General features: G+C 44.9%; 1 protein-coding gene across 4 annotated transcripts in view; it reads right to left on the bottom strand.

Annotated features, from left to right (window-relative positions):
* Window positions 1–25,102, bottom strand: part of AFAP1 (actin filament associated protein 1) — a 91,561-nt gene that overhangs the window by 16,383 nt on the left and 50,076 nt on the right. For 2 of the 4 annotated variants that reach the window (XM_083153868.1, XM_083153945.1), the window contains exons 6-13: window positions 24,892–25,071; window positions 15,665–15,757; window positions 14,726–14,807; window positions 10,031–10,180; window positions 7,533–7,744; window positions 5,833–5,978; window positions 2,115–2,232; window positions 763–1,020 (exon numbers count right to left, since the gene is read on the bottom strand). In XM_083153868.1, the coding sequence (XP_083009994.1) occupies window positions 763–1,020; window positions 2,115–2,232; window positions 5,833–5,978; window positions 7,533–7,744; window positions 10,031–10,180; window positions 14,726–14,807; window positions 15,665–15,757; window positions 24,892–25,071 (1,239 nt within the window). The remainder of the gene's footprint in view (window positions 1–762; window positions 1,021–2,114; window positions 2,233–5,832; window positions 5,979–7,532; window positions 7,745–10,030; window positions 10,181–14,725; window positions 14,808–15,664; window positions 15,758–24,891; window positions 25,072–25,102) is intronic. The other 2 variants (XM_083154035.1, XM_083154126.1) reach the window with 2 other exon arrangements.

Here is a 25,102-nt window from a genome sequence, read left to right as displayed (position 1 = left end):
GTGCAAGGGATAGCATTGCATCACCTTGCCGTTCCCATACACCCATCAAGTTATGAATTAGGGAACATGCAGCATTTTTACTTTTCCTTCAATCGTTTTAGTACTATATCATCAAATGTATAATAAACACAAGAGCAATTTGTTCTGAAAAAATAATATACAAGTAAAAAATATGACATTATACTAAAAATATTAATACACTGATTATATAAATTTGAGTAAATGTACTGTATGGTGGTTACTTGGATGCTATGGTGTAAACTTACTAAGATGGGAATTCTATTGAAAAATATTCAGCACCTTCTAAAAGATTATAGAATCTCATCGGTTGCCCAAAGCAACATCCAATCTTCAATAGAACTCCCATCTTAGCAAATTTACCCCTGTGTGTGCTATATGGCAGTCACTGGGATGCTCCGTGTAATATAGAACAGTCACTGGGATGTTCTGTGAACTGTACGACAATGTTGTTGGTAGAGGAACCTACAAGTTAGTTACCCTGCAGCTTTCATACATCTTAATTCAGCCCTGTAGTCTTGTAAGCACAAGTGATTTCAAATCTGTAGATGGGAGGTCATTGGCCAACACTAGAAGGTCAGCTAGATCTGGTGAGATGGAGCCACACAAACTGGGCTAAAATGGCTGACCTCACTGTGTCTAAAAAGATGCAGTATTTTAATGTAACCTGCCCACAAGGATCATGAGGAACAAGCGTGCACACTACCACCCTCAGTGAGCTGAGACATGAGCAACATATAGTACCTGAGATGGGGAACCGACAGAGGCCCTCCCCAGAGCAGAGTTGTTAGTGACAGACGGAGAAGACAGGCGGGATGAGACAGGAGATTTGTAGTGGTTAGGAGATAGTTTATCAGTGGAAAACCTATTGGGCTTTTTGTCAGCCGGAGGGTAGCGCGCAAAGATTTTCGGAGATGGTAAGTTATCGTACACATCTGCATCATCATAATGCACCTCTTCTCCTTTCTTTCTGTTACAGGCCAAGTCCTCCTCAGGTCTCCACTGCAATTACACATAGCTTAGCTATTAGTCAGAGTAACATTCACAGACCAGTGTCCATTCCAGCACCCTGCACCTATCACAACCCGTGCAGTTACACATTCCTGCTCTGCTGCTCCCTGCACACTCTGGTCTATATCTTAGTGCTTAGATACACACGAGTGTGCTACAAGCTCTAGAGCACAGAACGACACCCCCAGGCTAGAAAAAGGAACTGAACCGGGTTTTGACATGTGCAGGGTGCTTGATTAACCACTACAACATGACACACCGAGTCACCAATTTTACTACAAACGCAAGACACAACAACCATGACACTACACCACAGGACACCACGTCACGTCACCAATGATACAACAACACAAGACACAAAAACCATTTAACTACAACACGAGACACCACGTCACCCATGATACTACAAAACATTAAGGTAATAGTAAAACACAAGACATTACATCACCCAATACAGGTTCAGATCTATTCGCATTATAGAGTCAGCAGCCATATCCCTCACAATGCAACAAAAACAATTGAAAAGCTGCAAGGTCAGTGGGTCACCCTCCTGAATGCAAGAAAGTGACCAATGACAAAAGGCATTTATACAGTATCTATATACAGAATATGTCTAGTGTCCGCATGACTCCAAAACACTGCCATCTGTTGGCAGCAAGTGAAACTACAACTGGGACAATTATTGTACCGCCTGCCATACTTTAGGCACGGTGCCTTGGTCCGATATCCCTATGCTCAGAACAGGTTACTGCTCCCAATCATAGTCCATGTGGATGGTAAAGTATAAAAATTTTTTAGGACAAAATCTAAAAATTGTGTCTACCACTGTCACGTCATACATTTAAACCGGTTGATCTTTTGACCATGTTGACCTATCATCCGCAAAAACCCATAGAAACAGCTTTAACATTTGATCTACATACCGTAACATGCAATCTATACAGTGTTCATGGTATGGATGCAGAAAATATAAAGAATAACATAAATCAATAACAAATGCTCAGGTAGCTGTTGCTATGGGTTACAGCGCAAAAATGACCTCTGCTCCAGAGAGCTGCATGTTACACAGAACATTCAATTCTTACCAATCCATTAATGCATGGAACGTCGTCGTAGTGAAGCGCGACTCCGCTGGGACAGGAATAGCCATTCGTGGGGGCTTCACGGTAGGGGTTCGTGGATATTACTCTCCTGTTCATAAAACTAACACAAAGGGAAAACACAGAGATCATTCACTAACGATACAAAAAAAATAACAGCCAATGACTTAAAATATAACGGAACCCTGAGCAAGTGATCATATTAAGCAGAAAGGATCTGGGTTCTGTCAAATTAAACATCCTGTAACAATAATGTGACAGAGGCAACAATATGTTCCAAGAATATTTTGCACTACAGATGAAAATCACTGCGCTGCAAGGTTACTGAGAGACTCGCATGGTTTTGCTCACATCCCATAGAAGCGTAAGTGAGCCCCTCCCCCCCCTCCTCCTCACTGTGCGCGCCACCTTGGCCGCTAACAGAAGCTCCCCCCATAGTCACCAGCCTAGAACAGTACATGACAATTACGGTCATGTGCGGATCCGATTGGCCAGATGTGACATTTTGGCCTGTAAATGTACACGTTATAGTCTTGTCTTAAAGAATAAAAATCCTTTCCAAGTTTATTTAATCCAGCAGGATGGGATAACTGGTCACGGTTTGTTATCTCTGTATTTATGTTTTCTGCACTCATAGTCATATGACTATCAAGCAGCAATACTGTATTACAGCATCTTTGGCCAGCAGAACAGTGATCTATGCATACAGTAGATATAACCTGGTCCAGTACGATTTACCGACAATAGAAATACCAACAATCATTTGACCGACACTGTTATACCGACGGTGTAAACGCCGCTAGGTCAATATCCCGATCGGTGAATGTCCGCCGGCATTTGGCTGTGTGGATTCTGTCAAGGGTAATTTAAACATCGGTAAATTAACAACATACCATACACCCAGCCCACTTACTCCATTAAAGGAGTTAAAAGTCTTCCCACAAGGATGGTTTTAAATTGATCTGTGACTGCAGTCATTTTAGCTACTGTGACATCATTGCTCCTGCCCCCGAGCATGTCAGCTGATCCGCATAGTTAATTTCTGCAAAGCAAGCATTCAGTCACTTGTAACTTGCTATGTTGAGCGGTGAGCCGCTGCAGGATGAGTGGCACTGAGCACAGTACTGTAGCTATGTATAAGCAATTAAGAGAGAGAGAGAGAGAATGCATAAATGAGATGACCATGCAGTTTTGTGCGAAGCTGAGTAATAAAGCTTTCAGCGCAACCTATTAACACTGTGCTTGGAAGACTGTCCTACACTGCTAATCTTGGCAAGCCCCTATTGTCCTGAGAGGTCTCTCTCCTGACAGAACGCTGAGTAAGACTCTGGCCCATCCTTGCAGTAGGTCACTCTCTATCAGATTGGACATTTACCAGAGTTTTAGTTGCTGCATTGGGCAGAACAGAACTGATAAGCTCGGTGTCTGTGGGACATATCTGCAGGCGCGGTCATGTGTATCTCTCAGTACGTCCCACTGTGCTACGCTAGGGGGTGGATCATCTGGAAAGGGCTCAAGATGATGTGATATTGGGTGTAGAACAGGTCATTCATGGTAAAGTGTTAACAAAGGTCAAATAGCCGATAGCGTAATTATTCTCGCATCGGTATATGAGTGTTCTGGATCTCCTCAAAGTCATTATATTGGAGAAATATCTGTCAGAAGCTTTCTGTGGAGTTAGGTGCAGGAGAGTCAGCGTGTCCATTATCTGACCACAGATAAGCTCTGTACATCACAAGCAGGCTCTGCAACCTCTGCTGTGCACCAGTGTATGTAAATACGGCAGTGTAGTTAAGTGTAGGCGTCGGACGTGGCAGAACATCAGTAGCGGGATGTCATTAGGTCTAACAGCTTCATCCATAGACACACAATGTACTCAAGAATTTTAAAAGCATTTTGCTAACGAGGATATTATAAGGAACGAAGAAGTGTAGAGAAATGCAATCTGCAATGCTTCATGTGTCAGAAGAACAAATAAATAGGACAGAGCACAGGTATACCATTGGACATGCAATAGTCAAAGGTGGTAATTTCAGGTTTGTAGAAAGGGTTAAAAATAGGTCAGCTGTAGATCACATTTCAGAGAAAATGTGGTTTAGGTGTCATTTGTCAGATACGACTAAGCCTCCCCACATGCCTGTTAGAGATAGGATCCCCATTGTCTATACCAGGGGTCCTCAAGCTGTTTTGCTCTGGGACCCAATCAGACAATAAAAATAATTACAGGACCCCAGCAAGTGACAGCATAAGGTCATCACCTCACATGTGTAGTCAGCAGACAGCACATACATGGCAGCATTGTGGAGGCACAAAGTGATGGGAGGAGTCTAAAATAACAGACAATGCAGACTCCTTGAATCACTGACTGAGATTAGAAAAGTCATCAGCCTGATGGTCAGCAATATGGAGTCGCGACTCCATGCTGAGAAGGTCGGGACCCACAGTTTGAGAACCCCTGGTCTACACCAACTGTGACTGGCCACACTCCTCATACACTGCCTTCATTATGAAGTCACTGTATGGAGGTATACTGTTATACAATTGGAGGAACAGAAAAAAGGGGCAGAAATAAGCTTTACCTAATGCTTACAAATAGCCCTGAAATGAGTAATACATTCTGTATACATAACTGCAAAGAGGGTACATTAGCAAGCAAACAGTAATGCAAACGTTCACACTTTCAACACATTATTAGACAAAGCAACCAACAAACACCAATAAACATACAAACTTCACATTAAAAGGTCTCATATTTTGTAAGAAAAGTACAAGCCCTTATTTCTGGCCACATTTTTTATTTTTTTTTGCATATAATGTATTTACATAGTATTGTCCTTCAGAATTCCGTGGCAGAATAAATTAATTATACCTCTTCATTACATATTGCTGTGGCTGCAGTTCATCAGCTGACCACTAGATGTTCAAATAGCGAAAATGCAGGTGGCCATCCCAGAGTTCTAAGTATGAATAAGTACATGAGCGGAACGTCTAACTTTCTTTTAGCTCTATTTTCATGAAAAGGAGACCAGTGGGAATAGACAAAAAAACAGCTAAATTGCATTTTTAACCTGTTCTCCTGAAGAACAGTGAATTAAACCAGACAGAAAGAAATGAAACCGACGGTTTTATGTGTAAACATATACGCTTCAGACTAATGTGACTAGACATATGATATAGGAGTTCCACTGCGAATGACTGGGCTTGCAGGATTCTGTCACACAAAGGGAAGCCAATATGTGCCCTACGCACAGTGGAGGGAGATGATTTTTGAGTCACTGTCCATAAGAGTGAAACCAGTGACATCCCCAAGACACGTTCCTTATACTGTATATGTACTTTACGGATTACAGAATAGATATGGAGTCGCAAATTCCCCCGCCATCCTAATAAAATAATCTGAGGGTCACTCAGAGGATAATGTTTAAGCACTGTGATCCAATGCGTAATCAGAGGCAGCAGCGGATCACAGAAGCCGACAGGAGGCGTCTACTTACACAAGCCGCCGCCTCCTCTGTAATTTGCATATTGATGTACATAAACTGCTGTAGTCCCACAATCCTAGGCTGTACAACACTAAGAACAGTGGGGATGAATTGACTTTTTAGGCGCAAACCTTATATAGTTGAGGAACCATAGAACTAGAACCACTGATAAGATTCTACAATCTGATGAGATGAAGAGACGCCTTTATCTTCCCACTTACCAGAAGGATTGCTTAGCGGTCTGGATCACATTGGCGGTAGTGTCCACGTCAATGTAATCGTAATGCAGGGCACCAGGGTCTGTAGACGAGCCGGTCTCAGCCAGTAATATTCCTATCCACCTGCCCATGTTCTCTGAAGACGAAGCCTGAGAACGGAAAGAGGAAGACAGCAATGTAATCAGTATATTAGACAAATGAATCTGTAGTGACACAAGGAAAGAACAATGGTAAGACGCACCTTACCTGACAACACTGTTAGAAAATGCCCCTACATCGCTCCGTGTGTATGGGCTACAGCGGTAGCGTTGTGTGGCCACACGTGATGCTATCGCCCGGCGCTTAATATCCAGCATGCTGGATAAATCTAGCGATTCGTTGGTCATGGCCATTGTTCTCATCGGAGAACACTGGCCCTGAGAGTGCTGTGTGCTGAGCGAGCTACATTGCTCAGATAACTTAACAGTGTCGCCCCGTGTGTAGGCCCCTTTAGAATAAAGATCTTACTTACAAACCAAGCGTGCCACAGAGAGCTTTATATGGAAGGTCAAATAAAACCAGTTTATTCAGAGACCATATACTACAACAGGCATGTCCAAACTATGACCCTCCAGCTGTTGTGAAACTACACATCCCAGCATGCCTTGCGATAGTTTTAGCATTCCCTAACAGCAAAATGGTGGCAGGGCATGTTCTCTGACTTCTTATCGCTAAGGTACTACTGGCTGTCCTGTGCTGGCATAGAGGGGGGATGTACCAAAACCTTCTAAAGAGTAGAGAAGCGTACTATGGACCAGATGCACTAAGCTTGAAAAGTGATAAAATGGAGAGTGGCAACCACCACCCAATCAGCTCCTATCTGTCATGTCACAGGCTGTGTTTGGAAAATGACAGGTAAGAGCTGATTGGTTAGTGGTTTATCACACTCCATTTTATAATTTTTCAAGGCTTGGTACATCTTGCCCTAGGTGAGAAGTTGTCCCCGGCAACAAATAACAAACCATATTTATTTGAATAGAAATACTCTCTAGGAGATACTGTAAGTTGCTATGGGAAATGTTTATGCTCTTCAGAAGGTTTGATACATCTTCCCCATAGTTCCACATGGACTGTATTTTACTGTAACCATGAATAGAAAAGATGAAGCATATTAAAAAGGGGGAGTTTAATCAAACGAGAGAGAGACACAAAATGGAGACGTTTCCCATAGCAACAAATCAGCTTCTATCTATCAGACTTCAGAATGACTGGTTCAAGCCTATTGGTTTCTATGGGCAGCTTACAATTTTTCTTTTCATGAGCCTAGTTTTTCTGCTCTATACACAGGGAAGGCGGCCATTTTGTGTCCTGCGCCGTCAGTCAATAGCACACAGTAGCACGTGGTGGTATGTACAGATTTCAAAACTTCCTGCACCCATTAGGGGCGGCGTTTTTACACTTGCTATGTACAAAACAGCCACCTTGGTGCAGAAGTTTCAACAGTATTTCAAAGGCATGGCACCTTCGAAGCACTGTTGTCCATCACACATACCTCCATGGTATGACTGGAGACGACTAGTAGCCACTTCCTGTGAACTCATACAGATCAGTCGTGGAATATGAGAAAGAGTATAAACCTAGTGCAGGAAATGGAGTAAAACATACCAGTGGGTGCAATATATGGAAGCGGGTATCTGACAACCTAAAGACACAGAAATGCGTACCTCCAGGACTGCCACCTCCTGTGCATTGCGGAGTAGGCGGAATGTCAGAGGATGTTTGCAGTCGAGGCCGGGGATAACCTCGCACCCTCTCAGGGGTATGGAGACTATGTGCGTCTTCAGATCCGTCCGATCTTTGTGGAAGATGAGCTTATTGTCTCTCACGCGGCACCAGCGCTCCCTCCAGCGGTTGTTGGTAAGAACGTTTAGGTATCCTGAGCGGTGACAAGAAAACCAAACCACTCAATGTTACTGTCTGACTATGGGGCAGATGTATCAAACCTAAGAGCGATAAAGGGAAGCCTCTGTCATTGTACAGATGACTGTGCTATATAAATGACTGCGAAGAATGGTTGCTATTGGCAACATCTGCCTCTAAGATTTGATACATCTCACCCTAGGTGTAATTCCTAAAGCAGTTATGTGGTAATATTATTATAATGATGATTAGCATTTATGTGGGACGCTACAAACTGCCACAGAACCATATAGGGCAATAGTACAAGCATCATATACATAACTATATAAACTATAGCCTAGCATTAATGCACAATGGGGCAGATGTATGAAACCTAAGAGGGATAAAGGGAAGCCTCTGTCATTGTACTTGTAAAGCACAATGTGGCAGAGGTATTATTGCAACGCTATAACGCTTCGCCTCATTAACGATGCGAAGCAGGTAGGGACACCGACAAGATGTATTAACAACTTGTCTACCAAAGTGGGTGAGTGCAAACCCCCCCTCCAGAGTATCCCCTTGAGGAGACCGCACATCAACTCACACTGACGCGCTTGTCTCCTTCCGCCCGGCCGGCTGTACTGGGCATGCGAGAGATTTCCAGCGCAGCCCGGAGCTGGCAGCAGGGACGCTGTCCCTGTTGTGGGGATAGGGCTTTGTCACCCGGCAGCTGACGAAGTGAATAGCATCAGGGGGGCGGCCCTGCATATCAGCCTGCTGTCATTTAGAGAGCAGCGCCCCTGCCATTTAGCGCACCTCAGCTCCTTCATAGATGGGGGAGAAGCGGTATTAGTGCACATTGATACCCCTTCTCCCCCATAGCGCACCTTCATACATCTGCCCCAATGCATTCTAAAGATGAGAGGTTGGAGTGAGGGTAGGAGGGGACACAGAGGGGCTGGAAGGTAACAGGCCGCAGTCTGGTCATTGTTAGTGAGGCCGCAGTCTGGTCATTGTTAGTGAGTAGCTGAGTCTTTGAGCTGCATTCCAAGCACTGAAGATCGGTGAGAACCTGATAGGGGAGTGTCTTTTGTGGAAAGGGAGCAGGCCGTGCAAAGGGCCTAATTCAGACATGATCGCAGGACGAATTGGTTCTCAAAATGGGCAAAAGCATGCTGCGCTACAGGTGGGCAGATGTAACATGTGCAGAAAGCTAGATTTGTGTGAGGTATTTTGTTTCTGTGCAGGGTAAATACTGGCTGCTTTATATTTATATGTCAATTTAGATTTCAGTTTTAGCACACACACACACCACTCAAATCTAACTCTACACGTGTTACATCTACCACACCTGCAGTGCAGCATGGTTTTGCCCATTTTGAGAACAAATATGCCTAGCGATCAAGGCTGAATTGGGCCCAAGGTCTTGGAGGTGGGAGTTAGAGGTGGATATCAGAGAGGAAGGAAGGAGGGAGGGAGAGGGAAGAGATAGGAGGTGAGGAGAGACCGATGTGAGGAGGAGTGGGGAGGGGAGAGCAAGAGCGGTGTACTACTGTGGAGCTACACATTCAGAATGTCCATTCACAGGGCCTGCAAAAGTCTGAATTCGGAAGCTGGCCTATGTTTGCGGTACTGCGCATCAACATTGGCCGCAATGCGTGTGCACTAGGCCCCTCTGGAAGCGGCTGTTTTGCTCACAGCCGACGAGTGAGTCCTTGGCAACCATCCTTGTGTACCCTGCCACATCTGTTTGCAGCCCTGGAAACTCATTCGCAATGTGGGATTTTGTGGGGGCAGAAGGTAGCGGTTAACTGCTCGCTGAGCCAAGCGAGCAGGTCTAAATAAGGCCCACAGTTTTAGCATGCCTTGGAAGCAACTGTGGCAGGGAATCCTGGGATGTGTAGTTCCACAGCAGAGATACCGAACGAGCAGAGGGACCGGCATAGACAGGTGTCCGGAGCAAAGCAGCATGATCAGCAGCGCCAAGCAGAGAATGAAGAGGAGACGGGGGTGATTAGGAGACCAGATAGGGGGCACATGCCAAAATTGGAGAGATTGTAAGAGAGGGGACGTGCTTTGCTAGCTTTCAGTATTTTAGTCTTAAGTAAATGTGTAAGTATGTGAACAATAAAAAAAAAAAAATGCATCTTTTAGGTAAAATAATGTGGATCTAGCCTTCACATAAAACCCCTGGCACCTTGGTGTCCCCAGTTCTCCCCCTTGGGTTTGCACATTGGTGTCCCCAGTTCTCCCCCTTGGGTTTGCACATTGGTGTCCTCAGTTCTCCCCCTTGGGTTTGAACCTTGATGTCCTCAGTACTCACCACACGTGGGGACATCTTCTTCTGCAGAAGACGTCTGCTCATCTGTACTCGGCTTCTTCTTCCCCAAGCTAATTATTTTCGTTATTTTCTTTCCGGTTACCTTCGTGACTGTACCTTTTGTCTCCGATTTTGAACTTTTCTTTCTTTTCACTGTTGGGATAATCAGAATACTTGGTTAAAACTCTGATGTAGCACCACAAGTATAAACAAAGCAGGAGTTCAAAGTAACGCAAAGTGTTCTTTCATTATGGCAAACATTTGTATAAATTGAGCGTTCAATAACAAAGAAAAAAGGGAAATAAACCCTGTTTGCTATGATTGTTTAATCAGACACCTGAAAGAAGACTTTATACGGTTTTGAAGGCAAAGAGTGGGGACACTTAGGTGGGTATCCATTGTTTGCTGATATTTATGACATGCGGAAATATCGCCATACACCTATTCAATGCAGCCGTGGATCAGAGAAAATTGCCGAAATTTTACAAATAAGCAGCGGTTTCTGCCAATCTAATCCCTGAAGTTTTTTGCCGATCAGTGGGGTATCCGATGGTAGGAAACAAAATTCGGCGGTTGGATAGATTGAATAGGTCAAATGTAAGATTGTAGCAAGAAACACAAAATATTTCCAACTCGTCTTGATGGGTCTTAAAACTTGATCTATCACGAGCAGGCATCACAGTTGAAAATTACTCCAGCTACAGTAGCTGGTGCATACTAACAACATCTGCTCCTCATGGGAGGGGCTTCCTTTATATGGGTGGATCAATGCATTCCTTGCTTGATGCGTATAAGCTACAATAATGCTCTTGGGGGAAATAAAATGATGTTGCAGGATGAGAATGAATAAACCACCAGAACTAGAGACAACACATTGCGATGATTATTAATAAATCTTAATCAAAAATATTTCTGTTTTTGCTCATGGGTGTACCAATCACTTTGTATATGTGGAGACGGCAGAGTTAAGCTGCCAGCCATCAAAAAGGGAAATCTGTCATTGAATAGCAATTGATATGAGAAAACTCAAATATATGCCTAATGCGCTAGTACCATTAAAACAATAAATGTGGGCTGAGTACGTATGCAAGAAGACAGCAATGAAACACAAATAAGCAGCTAAACCATGCTGGTTGTCCAGGTTTTCTTATAGAGGTAAACTATAAGAAATTGCACACTACTGCACACACAAATGAAACAACAGAACAGCTGATAAAATAGAGGTTAGTTTGTGACTACAATGTGTGCCAATATCCAGCTTCAGTTACACTGCAATAAAGGGAATGCCAGCAACCCGCTCTTCTATGTCTCTTGCTGTATTGCAATAAAACAAAGGGTAAAACAACGTGTGATTAACGGAGGATGTGTATGTGACCGTAAAAGCACACTAAACAGATGGAACACAATACTTAAGAAAGACAAAACAAATTGGCCTTTCGTATGAATTCCCTGCAAATTACTATAACAATCTAGAGAAGAAGTGATTCTCAAACTCTGACCGTGCAGGTTTTCAAGGAATCATCAAAAATAATTTGTATTGTAGATTCATTGTCCAGTAACACACCTGTGCTCCAGCAAGACGATCTGGAAAACATGCACTGTTAGAGGTTTCTTGAGGACCGGATATAGTAAACCCTGCTCTAGAGAATTTTGTGTTTCCAACTTTTTGGTAACACTTCAGGGGAAGAGTTTTTCTGGTTTCAGTTCGGCAATGGCCTCGTACAGAAAACAAGGTCCATCAAAGATTGCTTTTCCCATTTTTGGCATTCAAAGACCTGACCAGGCTGCACAAAGCCTTGGCCTCAACCCTACTTTTTGGATGAATTGGAATGGGGACTACATGTCAGGCACTTGTGTCATAAATCTGGAAGTCCTGTGATTGCAAAGGACAGCTTTGATCTGGAGCTTTGCTTAAACTGTTTAAAAACACAACCAGAGTGACTGGCCAGAGTCTGCTGTCTGCCTGCTGGCTGACAGGCACATATATGTGGATCATGCTGAGGTAAAATCCAATTAAAAGCAAAGGACAAGACTGATCTCTGCCAGCTCCAAAGCGCACTAATAGCACCGTTACTCTGCCCCTGCTAACGGATGTAAATCTACGTTCCCCAGGACCAAGCTACGCTATGTGCTACTGAGCAGACTCAGATTTTCACTTGCGTCTCTCATTAATGAGCCCTCATATGTCGGTGAACGGAGCTGGCTCTTAAGGTGCCCATACACTAGTAAGATTTATCTTCAGATCTGGCTGGTTGGAACAAAAACATGGTTATGGATGAGTGACAGTTTGTCAGTTTTCCAACATTTCCAAGCAAATGGTCAACTGTCATTTGCTCTCATCCATAACCATGTTTTTGTTCCAACCAGACAGATCTGCAGATAAATCTGTGTGTGTATGGCCACCTTTAGACTCGCTGCACTCAGCAGTACTGGAGGCCACATCAGCCACGAAAGCAGTGAAACGCTCCTGCACACTGTTCCCATGGTCACACTTCCAGCCCTGAGAAAATACGGCTGCGTGATTGTTGATACAACAGCGGTTGCATAAACTGCATCAGGAGATCAATATAAAGCCCACAGCAATTCATCAAAATGCTGCAGAGATTACATTGGTTTAACAAAGATGACAAATTTAATGACCGGCTGAAGCCAAGGGCACAATGCCATTTCCGCTCAGCAAAAAGACCTGCAGCTCGGAGTTGGCGGGGATTGGGCCTTTGCTATATGCACGTTTCCACTGCATTATGTCAGTACACAATCTGCATTTCTCCTCGCTCTCAGCAACGTAAGCAATGGATGAGGTCATAGGGTGCTGTATCTGACCAGCGCACTGTCATCTTATTTCAAGCCAAACACAGTAGGAAGACAGAGTTGTGATACGAGGTTTATCCTTCGCATATGATTTCACCATCTGCCCACAAGCCCAGGAGCACTAGCCTTTGGAAGAATGAACACAAAGCAGCGGTCAGACGTGCATTCTGTGGCATGCTGGCAGAGCAACAGCCCACACGGTGCAGCACTGCAGAGACAAGGCGCTGCGCAGCCAGCTCTCGGCGGGAAGAGTAAGAGCAGAGTGTAATACAATGTGCAGATGATGTGAATGAAACAGAATAATAGGCCTGAGTCTAATGGAGCAATTTCTAAGCAATCTCCCTAGATCACCCCTATCGCACATCGATTAATATCCAGCATGTGGATAAATCTATTTAATGCGCTGATATTTCTGCAGTACTTATTTAAATTTGTAGATATCCGCACATGCTTCAGGCCATGTGATCGCAATTTACCATGAATGGAAGGATGCAAAGGCCGCAGCTTTCGCCCACTGTAAGTGTTGTTACGATTGATCTGCGACCGTGCGCATACTGTATATAAAAGTAATGTATGTGGGGTGACACGTGCGGCCCAGTGTCTCTGGTACAGACTGAAGGGTGTTTCGCTGCATCTGCGTTTCAGAGAGGATGCAGGGAGACGGCTGCTGTGTTACACCCCGCGGCGCTCTCGCAATGCATGACGTACTGAGGTTAGGTGTATAAGTACACATCTGTATTTATCGGTATGAAATAAAGATTAACACCCTGTGTCGCTTGCACTTTGAGAAGCAGACTGAGACTTTGGGCCTTATTCAGGTCCGTCCGCTCGGACCCCTTTGATCGCAAGGGGTCTGATGGTGGGCGCATGCACAGGGTCATTTCTGCGCATATGCGGCTACGGCGAACAGGGTGTTCACTGGGCACACAAACCCAACTGTGCGGGAGGGGGGGGGGGCATGGGGCGGCGGGCCAAACCATTTACATATGGGAACGCCCAGCATTTCATGGGCTTTCTCGTGCTAATGAGCAGATGACGCGGGTGCGAGCAGCTGACATCACCGGATGTCAGCCGCCCGCCCACTTGCTCCCGAGCGTCCACACATATATAAGGGTTTGGTGGACTCACAAGGCTGTGAATTCGCAGCCCAACCAGAATAACCCCCTTTGCCTCAGAGGTGGTTCCTGGTCAGTAATGTTAATAGGGCAGATAAACGCTGCTAAATGATTGCGGGCGACTCGACTGTAGACCAGTCTGAGATAAGCAGGTCTACAATTCCCTACTAGAGAAACAATGATAGGAAAACAGGGAAATGCTGCCAGCTCTTATTTCATACACACAGGAATCTGCCAGCCAGGGCCGAGGCGGACACAATGCATGTGTGATGGGAAACTGCGAATGGCTGCGTATAATCTATATCATTAACATGTGGTCACTGTGTAGGGACTCGGCCCTGCTAGACCACAGTGGTAACAATGACATGTACATGAGGTCACGACACACAGACCGGCTAGACCACAGGTGTAGCCATGACATTTACATGCGGGAGGAAGGTGTAAGACAGCGCCAAATGGAAAGTGCGGCCAGTCACACACAGGGTCACACACAATCTACAGCACGGAAGTATATTCTCCATGACGGGAAACACTAGAACAAGGAATGGAGCCATAAAGATTCAGGGTGGTCTACCCAGGGGAGAGGGGAGGAAGCAATTCAATCTCAGAGACTGAGACGGTGCAGGAAACTCTACTCAAATCATTCATCTGTATACAGGAGCCTTCAGTTATAGGAGGATGGTCATAAAGGAAACAGAATACAGTATCTACAATACCAACACTCCTCTTATAGAAAATACAGTACTGATGCCATGATGCCAGTGACACTTACCAGGCTCCTTGCCATTGACCATGGCGGTGCCGTTCTCCAGGTTACATTCTCCGTCTGAGCTGGGCCTCTCTAATGACAGTTTCTGTTCAAAAAAGAAACACATTGTTTGTACAAAAGCAGACCCCCCACATTCATCATTATCCATGTACAGGGATTTAAAAGATATTTGCACTGTAATACATATATAAGGCAAGCATTACATCACAGACAGAAAATACAGGGAATGCATGTAATCATATTCAATGCCACCCTTCAGTCCAATGTAAACCGTATCTTATACAGATGCACTGCATTGTGTGGTGTATTTGGTAGCGCTTGCTTGCATGTGAGGTCTCGTGTATGCATCTACCAGAGCCAGACTTGATAAGTTAATACCAAAGGACTAAACTATCAAATGCAGAGGTGAAGGCAGGGAGTTAGACTCTGGGTCTTAGCTGTCTGGCAGTTGTGGCTCCAGAGGAGAGGCTACAGCTCAGTTCAAAATTCAAATAGGGAAGCAACAGCAATTGCCACCAACTGCCACTCCAAACTGACCCACTGGCAGTGAATACTGAACTGTTCTGCCGCCACCCCACCCCTGGAGCCGCCACTGGTGTCCGATATGTGTGCAATTTGCATACAGACAATTGTAAATGTTCTACAGGGGGCATCAACCGGAGTGGGCTCACTAAACGGCCTCCATCTTGTCTTTATGCCTGAATGGTCAGGTCCCCATGGAACAGGGAGTGCACAGCCGCCATCTTTAACACGATACGTAAAAATATTTTTCTGCATGAAGGGGTTAATGTGTACAAAACAAAAAAAAAAAAGAATAACCTGCGCCCGTGTGTTCTGTGGAACATCTGTAAACCGTTAAGTGAAAGTAACTTTGCTGAAAATACAGTTTAAGAGCGAACAGGGAAATGTTTTACAGTCTATATATTACAGCAAAGTTTATACTTTTTCCAGTTCTGTCCTTGGCACGGGGGAACTTGAGGAGTGTCCATCGGAGTCCACGGGCCCACCGCAGCTGCTGCACACTTCTTTGATCACCTGTAGCAAAATAAAGTTACATTTCACACACTGCACCCAAAATTTTTACATTTTTTAGTTAGGAAACACTTCCCTAAACATCAGCGCCCATGGGCACTATTAGTAGACATCTGTGGAATAAGACTCAGTGTTGACTGTTTCCATGTCAATCTTTTGACCGCGTCAACCTTTTGTCTACCTATTCCCCAGTCGGAAATAGCGGTGGCATATTGAATACCCCCCCTTAGACCGTGAGAGCAGGCAGGATTACTATATAAGCAGCTATATCTATTAAACTTACAGTCTGGTGTCTTGTTCTGCATCAACATCAATACTGAATGTGTACCAAGTCTCTGAACCAACTTCAAAAAGCCATTAACAGTCCTCAGCCCAAAACAAACAGCGTCCGCAGACACTGTGCATGTCCAATCTAGGCTTCAAGACAAGTGTGCTTGCACTGCCATTATGACATTGAATAATGGACAGAAAATCCCCAGCAACTGCTGTGCTTTTTTTAGTCAGATAAAGGACCTCAACCACATAATAAGCATTAATTGTGGAAAGAAAAACATTTTGCCGTCAATTAACTATTGCGGCTCTACAAACGGAATAGAAGGGGAAAAAAAACTGGAAAAGCTGAACTGACATAAACCATGACAAAGCGAGAGTGTGGTGAACCGGGAAAGGAACGTGGACGAATGTGTATTTTGGCAGATGACGGGATACAGTTGGGCTAACAGATGCTGGGGGTTACAGGTGTCTAAACAATGTTGGTGGAGGATGCGGAATTCTCTGGCAGTCCTGCTTATCGGAAAATGCCACATGTCACACTGGGTCGGCCTTTAACGGTGTGGGCTGGACAGAGGTCAAGCGCTCTGACATTATGTCACTATGAAACAAGTGATAGGAAAGGCTGATTCATGGGTGGATAAGTCACTGGTATCATTTCTGTAATGGTGGGGCTACAAGGTAGGGTCCATAGATAAGGTTAAACCCAAGGTACTGTCAGGGCTATTGCTACACAAGCGCTTCGGACCTAAAGTACATGCAACCACAGAAAATGGCGATGCGTGGTCATAACCTAATCTGGTTATCGCTGTGATAATTATGCGTCAACACACTTACAGGCAGATTTATTAAGCTTGGTGAAGCGATAATGTGAGGAGTGAAAACTCAGCAGACAATCGACTCCTAACTGTCTCGTTACAGGCTGGGTACGGAAAATGACAGTTAAGAGATTACTGGCTGCTGTGTTGTCACTGGCCACTTTATCACTTCACCTTATTAAATCTGTCCCTCATTGGTTAGCAGCATCTTAAAGGGGGCGGGGAATATGAAAGACAGGTGGCTCAGGAACCAATCAGCTCACCAAGAGGCAAAACGCGTTGTCCTACAGAAAGTATTAGCAGTAGATAGTGGCTACACACTGACCGGCGATTGAGTAGATTTCTCCAGCATGCTGGATATTAATCTCTGGGTGACAGCGGCATGCAGGTCTGTGCATCGCTATGTCCCCTAAACACTGAGCGCTGTAGGGGAATTTTCTAATCTAGTTAGATCGCCTAGAAAATGCCCTGATCTCGCCCCATGTGTAGGCCCCGTAACTGATGTGTACCGCCTATAAAAAGGATGTATAGGTAGGTCGCAATGTGACCAATTGCGAACGCAGTAATAGAAATCTTTACAAGATGCTTCAAATACAAAAAATTGTTTCTACTTTGAGTAGACCGCTTCACTTTAAAATCTCTTCATTAGATTTAGTCCGGTCAGTCTTGTCGGAGAAGTGTAATAAATAAGGTCCTGTGGGGCGCTGAAGACTGCTAAGTATATAAGACAGAAATGCTTTCCTGTAAGTATGTCGTATCCGGTCTGATCTGATGAGATTAACCACTCCGCAGTCTCTGGCCCATGAATCACGGGACTCGCTGATTCAGTCTACTATGAACACAGACATGTTTCTATAATCCCCAGTGCCCCCGTCGGAGCAGAAAGCTCCTTTTACTATAAAATGCAAGACAATTTATATAAAATGAATGTTGTAGGGGTCAAGATGAGCATTTTTATTATACATGATTAAAAGGGACCGCATCTACCAATCAACATAGCGCATACACGGCCAGACAGATGTACTAAGTTTCAATAGTGATAAAATGGAGAGTGATAAACCATCAACCAATCAGATCCTTCCTGTCATTTTTCAAACACAGCCTGTGACATAGAAGGTAGGAGCTGACTGGCTGATGGTTTATCACTCTCCATCTTATTACTTTTCAAGCTTAGTACATCTGGCCAATCGTTTGTCCACATGTCCAATGAAATCTGCAACTTTTAGTAAACACTACTACATGGGAGAGCTGCAAAAAGGGTCAATGGTTGGGGTGTTAAACCGGTCACCATCTCATCCCTATGGTCTTGCATAGCAACATCTGTAGCTTAGGAGGCGGAGACAGGTGAGCGAATCAGAAAAGATATCTCCAGGTGAAACGTACCAATAGTGTGATTTCTTTAAACTAGGTCAATGCAGGTTATAAAGTCCCGTATCACCTAAGCCTGGCCTACGTGAACTGTGCACAGCCCAAACTCTTCCCTCACGCCAAGGAATGCAATTACGCAGCATCCTGGAACTTTATTTTTACCTCTTCCATGACATTTGAACCCATTGTGGACTTTTTTTTGGCTCCGACCACTGATTAAGTTATTTTGGCAGGCACTCTGTGTAATGCAAGCTGCAGACAAAACACTGAGAAGAGATCTGGCAAACGCACAAAGTAGCACAGACGGATTCATGCTCTTACTCAAGTACTGCCCTTGTCACACCTCTTGCACTTATAGGTGTGGACTCCATTATAAAACACATGTTTATGTTACAGAGGAAATGCTGGTAAAATCTGCTGCGTTCAACACATTCTGCACCAGGCAGATATAATAGAACACGATACAGAAGAGCGGACTATATAAAGCAGATAAAGGGCCAGATGCACTAAGCTTCAAAAGTGATAAAAAGCCAGCCAATCAGCTCCTGCCTGACATTTTCAAACACAGTCTGTGACATGCCAGATAGGAGCGGATTGGCTGGCTGTTTATCACTCTCCATTTTGTTAGAGAATCTGGCCTAAAGACTTCTTTAGGAGCGATTGCTTGCACCAACTATTTTATTTCCATTCATCCACTCAGTCGCACTGTTCGATTGAACCAGTCTGTAATTCATCAAATGTCACATTATACTGATATTAATAAATACAAATAGGAACTCCGGTAAAACGCTCAGTTCAGATTCCAGGGCCTTTGACAGCAAATCATATAATATATATATATATACACACACACACACACATTGTATTAACTTTTTGGCTATCTTAAGCATTAGAACTTTCAAGAGTCCATGCCATCTTATCGTTGTCTGGAGCTTAATAGTGATTATACAGACTAAATTGGTGCCAATCAAAGAGTTAAAACCTTCAAAAGGGTAGACCAGGCATGTCCAACGTTGGCCCTCCAGATGTTGTGAAACTACACATCCCAGCATGCTTTGCCACAGTTTTGCTATTAGAGAATGCTAAAACTATTGCAAAGCATGCTGGGATGTGTAGTTTCACAACATCTGGAGGGCCAACGTTGGACATGCCTGGGGTAGACCAACATGTAGTCCATCAGTGCATTAGAACATGCCCAGGATGGCATTAATTTGGCGGTGGCGGGCCCCTTAGGGGCCACAAGAGGGGCGATGGCAGGCCCCTTAAGGGCCACAAGAGGGGCGGTGGCAGGCCCCAAGTGCCACAAGGGGAGGTGGCGGGCCCCAAGTGCCACAAGGGGGGCAGTGGCGAGCACTAAGTGCCACAAGGGGGGCAGTGGCGGGCACTAAGTGCTACAAGGGGCGGTGTGCAAGTGCAATGGAGGCACAGGCAGGCACTAAGTGCAATGGAGGCACAGGCGGGCACTAAGTGCAATGGAGGCACAGGCGGGCACTAAGTGCAATGGAGGCACAGGCGGACACTAAGTGCAATGGAGGCACAGGCGGGCACTAAGTGCAAGGGAGGCACAGCCGGGCACTAAGTGGAATGGAGGCACAGGCGGGTACTAAGTGGAATGGAGGCACATGCAGACACTAAGTGGAATGGAGGCACAGACGGGCACTAAGTGGAATGGAGGCACAGACGGGCACTAAGTGGAATGGAGGCACAGACGGGCACTAAGTGGAATGGAGGCACAGGTGGGCACTAAGTGCAATGGAGGCACAGGCGGGCACTAAGTGCAATGGAGGCACAGGCGGGCACTAAGTGCAATGGAGGCACAGGCGGGCACTAAGTGCAATGGAGGCACAGGCGGGCACCAAGAGCAATGGAGGCACGGTAAGAAGCCAATTAACCTTCAAGTATGGTTTAGGAGGTAACTGGGGATCAAAGTCAACAAATTTAGGCTTTCATAATACAATATTCGGTACTTATGTATTATCTGGGCTCCCATGTTAAATGAACCCCATTTTTTCATACCCCTACTATCCAACTACGCATGGAGTTGATTTTATATAGTGTTGCGAGCGCAGCGAGCCACCATGCCCGAAGCGTGGCGGGCCCCGCGAGGGGACGCGGTCTCATAAGAAAAACGGGAGCCCAGATATTACATAAGTACCCAATATTCCTTTCTGTAACCCCTTTGCTAAATGACTGTATCAAACAATGTCTGGGTAGGATTTGTGGAATAAAATGTGAAGAATGGTTGCGTAAAAACTGGGGAAATCGTCCCACTGAAAAACATTATTAACTAAGGGGACAGAGACTAAAGTGCAAATTCCAGGATATGTAAAATCATGAAATGAACAATGGATCGTCCGTACATAAAAGCAACCAAACACAACTTATCAGCGGACAGTAAAATACAGAATCTAGCTGCAATGTTAGTGAGTACAAAATAAGATTTAATTTGATATATTTGTTTGATGCTTCTTTTTATTAAGTGTCCCTTAGATTATTATTTACCTCAGTCTGGGCCTCTCCAGCCAGTACCTGCACGTGATTTATATGACAGTGGTATCTGGTAATTAGCGCTACACAGATTATACAGAGCTAAGACAAGACATGACATTTGTGGTCATCCGTTCCCTCCCTCAATAGTTTCCGTGAAATACAACAAAATGTATAATGAAGCACAAAGGATGCTATACAAAAGGCCAGGGAACTCCGTTCAGTAACAAAGCAAGGGCTGCGACTGAGGTAAACTTTTGTCTAGACAGCAAACCACATTAATGGCCTAAGGGCTGCTTATAAGGAAATGTTCTGGTAGAATCACTGTCATTTAATATAAAGCCTTTACTTTAATATATAAACACAAAAGCTACTAATTAAATTTAAGATTTTGACCAAGGGAAGAGGTCGTGACCCAGACGACTAACAGACTGTCTGTACTGCGAGACTACACTCAATGCGTATCACTTATTTCCTCGCATAAAGCATCTTATTTGCGAAATGGCTGTACCTACATACAAAAATGCTACGTTACAATGTTTTCTAGAAAAACACGGTAACGTTCTATTCTTACGCAGATTCAGCAGCAGTAGCAATCACAATATTGACATGTTGCATATTTTAATCAGCAGAAGCTACTTGTGCATCCTATTATCTCCATGCAAATAAGACGCATTTTAAATGGAAAGATGCAAAAAAGATGCCCGGCACTACAGTCACATTATATGAAAGGCGACTTGTATCGCATGGAGGGTAGATGGATATGTCCACATACATCTCCTGTTTATCCTTGTGTCTCTTCTGCAACACTGCGTAGCAGATTTAACAATGAGTGATATTTCTGTAATCACTCGTTGCGTATGATAGCCAATCTGCTCCTATCTCATGTCTTTGAAAAATGTCAGTAAGGAGCCGATTGGCTGGAGCACCATTTATGATGAGTGATAACATAAAAATCACTCGCTGATCAATATGCCCCCATAAATCAGGATTGGGAATGAAATATCTACGTCTAAAAATATAGCGGATGATTCGTACATGCACAGACCCCCAACATTTTCGATGTTGGGGGTCTGTGCATGTACGAATATATGCATGTGTAAACCCCCTGTGCAAATGCCTTTGGCGGGTATCAAACTTGCCGAGGCGTTAGTTTTGTCAGGAGAGGGGTGGGAAGGGGACAGACAGGGGGCTGGAGCAGGGGCAAGGCCCAGAGTTTTACGGGTGAGCCAATAAAAACGCGCGTGTCGATGCCTGCTTGGGCATGACGTTAGCACCCGCCCTGGATTCGGCCATCTCCAGCCAAGATTTGTAAAGACTTATCTGCGAACGGGGAAAAAAATAATTTGGTGGTCAGCGATTTTTCACCTGTGCGGCCACATGCAAGGTAACGTGACAAGCGTACACATCCCCTTGCGTACAAATGCGGGGATTTGCGCGGCGGGGAGCATTTACTTGTTCGCTGGGCAGAGAACAAAATGAAACGGTTTCGAATGTGTGGGCAGGTCGCTGATGATGCAAAAGAACTCTACACCGACATTATCTTTACAGGAATGTCCTTACATTCCAAGATGTCACTTTTGTGGACCAAAATACTGGCAATGGAAAATCCAGGGCTGTAGGTGAACAACGAGAGGATGAGGCCGCTCAGTGCTTAGCAGTTGTTATCCGATATTTAATCACAGTTCGTTCCTCTATAAAGATACGCATGCAAAGCGCACATGTGCATGTGCATGTGATCAACAGTAAACGGAGATTTTATGAAATATTTCGTTTTGCCAAGAAAAACAGGACTTTTTATAGAAAAATAACAAAAAAGGCGACTAAAATACAAAAGATCCGTATAGATTTGATAGCACGAGCTGGCGGTAGCACTTTAAAGCTTTCCACCTCATCAGCGAGAAAGCCGATAGCAGCAGGGAGGTTGCAGAACCCTCGGCAGTAACCTTCCCCTCCCTCCAACAGAGAAGAGATCCGGTACTTCGAGCAGTACCGGTTTCACTTGGCACCGCGCTCCGCCAACTGCTCGCGCCAGAGAGGGATTCTCAGTGTTATGCTCCGTGTTCTGTAACTTGTAGCCGTTTATGAAGTAATACATTTCATAAAAGAGCAGAGTTGCCTTCCAAATGGGGCTCAGATGGATCTTTCAAGCATTAATGTGTTGTAGTTGGAAATGTAACTCCGAAATATTACATGTAACAGGTTTTCCTGCTCTAAAATGAAAATAGTCAAATAATGCTAGAGAATTTGATGGAACTTATGAAGGGAAATAGGACAAACACTGAAGGCCACACTAAGAGCGCGAAACGTGGTAATCGCAGACAGAGAGAAGAGAAAGGGGAAGGGATCGGGTGAAGGAATGAAAACGCACCACGGGCCCTATTTTCAACAATGGTTTTGGAACCCATCCTCCTTCTGTTTGTCGGAAACCAGTTCTCTCTTCTGATAGAATCAATGGAAAGAGGGTGGTAGGACACCCCAGGTTGCAATGGAACAGCACAACCTCAGTTGGCAAGGGATAGCAGATAGCATGAGTACCACCCAACATGACCCTCTCCAGGAGGGACACACAATGCTCTGCTCCTGGACTTCCCCTCTCTCCGCCAGCAGATGGCAGTGTTTCGGAGAATCGCTGGTTTCAGCCTTTGGAAGGTGAATAGCTTATTTACTACAAGCAATTGATATCATACCCTCCAACATCTGAAGGGCAGAAATCGGTACACATTCGGGAAGGGGGTGTGGCCACGTGGGACTGTGGGCGTGGCCACACCCCCTTTCCGAATGTGTTACTGTGCATTTTGTTAATATACCCCTTATAGTGCACACACACACACTCACAGTACAGTGTATATACACATAGGACAGCACAGACCATGTCATCACATCACGTACAGTTTCAGGGACAGCCCGCACGCGGCATGCTCAGCTCCCCAGCGGTGCAGGGCAGGATGACGTCATGGCGGGCCAGGTCTCACTCACCTGGTACACGGAGCCGCCGCCATGTCACACGCATGGAGAGCGTCCCGGTCCCGCCCCCTCACTCGCCCATTGCTCTGGGACAGGTGCCCACGGCCTACTATTGGTCAGTGAAGACGTTACTCAACCTTTCCAGGGCCCCGCCCACTGTAAGCGGCCGGGAGGAGGTGGGCACGCTGAGACTGCTGAATCCCCCTGCTGCAGGGCACCTCAGGAGATGTAGTCTCCCCCCTCACGGCTCACGCTGCCGAAAGAGCAGGCAGCGTGGAAACAAACTACCACTTGGAACTGCAACTCCCAAAAACGGAGGAGCCGGCTAGCAAAAATCGGTACATTCGGTACAGTTAGATTTAGCCGGTACAGACCATTAAAAAACGGTACTGTACCGGCTAAATCGGTGCAGTTGGAGGGTATGTGATGTTTTATTTCCATCATGGTTAAAAAAATATTACAAATATAAATTATGATGTTACAACAAAATTAACTCCAGTTTTACCTTTCATAGAGAAATACTGAAGTGATTTACCACAGAACTGTGACTACCGCTGTACTACAGGCACCAGTTAGCTTGAAATGATACTGGGGCAGTTGTATTAAGCCATATTTAGTGATAAAGTGGAAGGTGATAGAGCACCAATCAAATAGGCACCTAACTGTCATTTTACAGTCTGGGTTTGAAAAATGACAGTTCAGTGCTGATTCATTGGTAGCTTATCTCTCCCCGTTTTACCACTCCCCAAGGCTTAGTACATCTGCCACGCTGTACTTTTCTTATACTGTAATCATTTCTTAAATATCAGTTATCAGTATCCTGTCGCTGCTAAACCTGCAGATCTGCCATTTTGTCTGGGAGGGAAAACAACGATCAGTTCTGGCAAGAAATGATCCTGAATAGTGTTAGAAAACAGAGTAGCTCACAGGCTACGATGCTGATTGGCAGCAGTAGCTACCTACATCGATGCACGTTGCTCACTACTGGAGCCAGTGTATACAGTGGTACAGTGAATATTTGTAACTCTTTCCCCAGTGATTATTTATTTCCATTCAAAAAGGACATAAAAGATAAGAAAGTCAGGCCTGATGAATACTGGTCATAAAGAGCCATAATTGGGTCCTGGTGGGTGAACAGGACCCCATTATTATAAGCTGTGCCACTACCACAGCCCCGGATGAAAGCAGCCACGCTCCGCATACCAGCATGATGGAAATGCCACCTACCCTTAGCCACTGCTCTGCCTGCTCTTCGCTCTGGACAGCAAGCACCAAAGCGTCTGTACCCTGGTGGGTGATCTTCAGTTCGTGCTTTTTCTTCTTACTGTCCTTTGGTACGTAGGAGACGGAACAGACATTCAACAGCAGTTCCATCTGAGGTTGCTGGTCCTTGGAGGATTTGTAGCACTAATAAAAGAGAAGCGGTACAATGATCAAG

Source organism: Crinia signifera, chromosome 1 (assembly GCF_055691185.1).
Source record: "Crinia signifera chromosome 1, ASM5569118v1, whole genome shotgun sequence".
Classification (NCBI taxonomy): Eukaryota; Metazoa; Chordata; class Amphibia; order Anura; family Myobatrachidae; genus Crinia; species Crinia signifera.
This window is presented reverse-complemented; position numbering and strand designations above follow the sequence as displayed.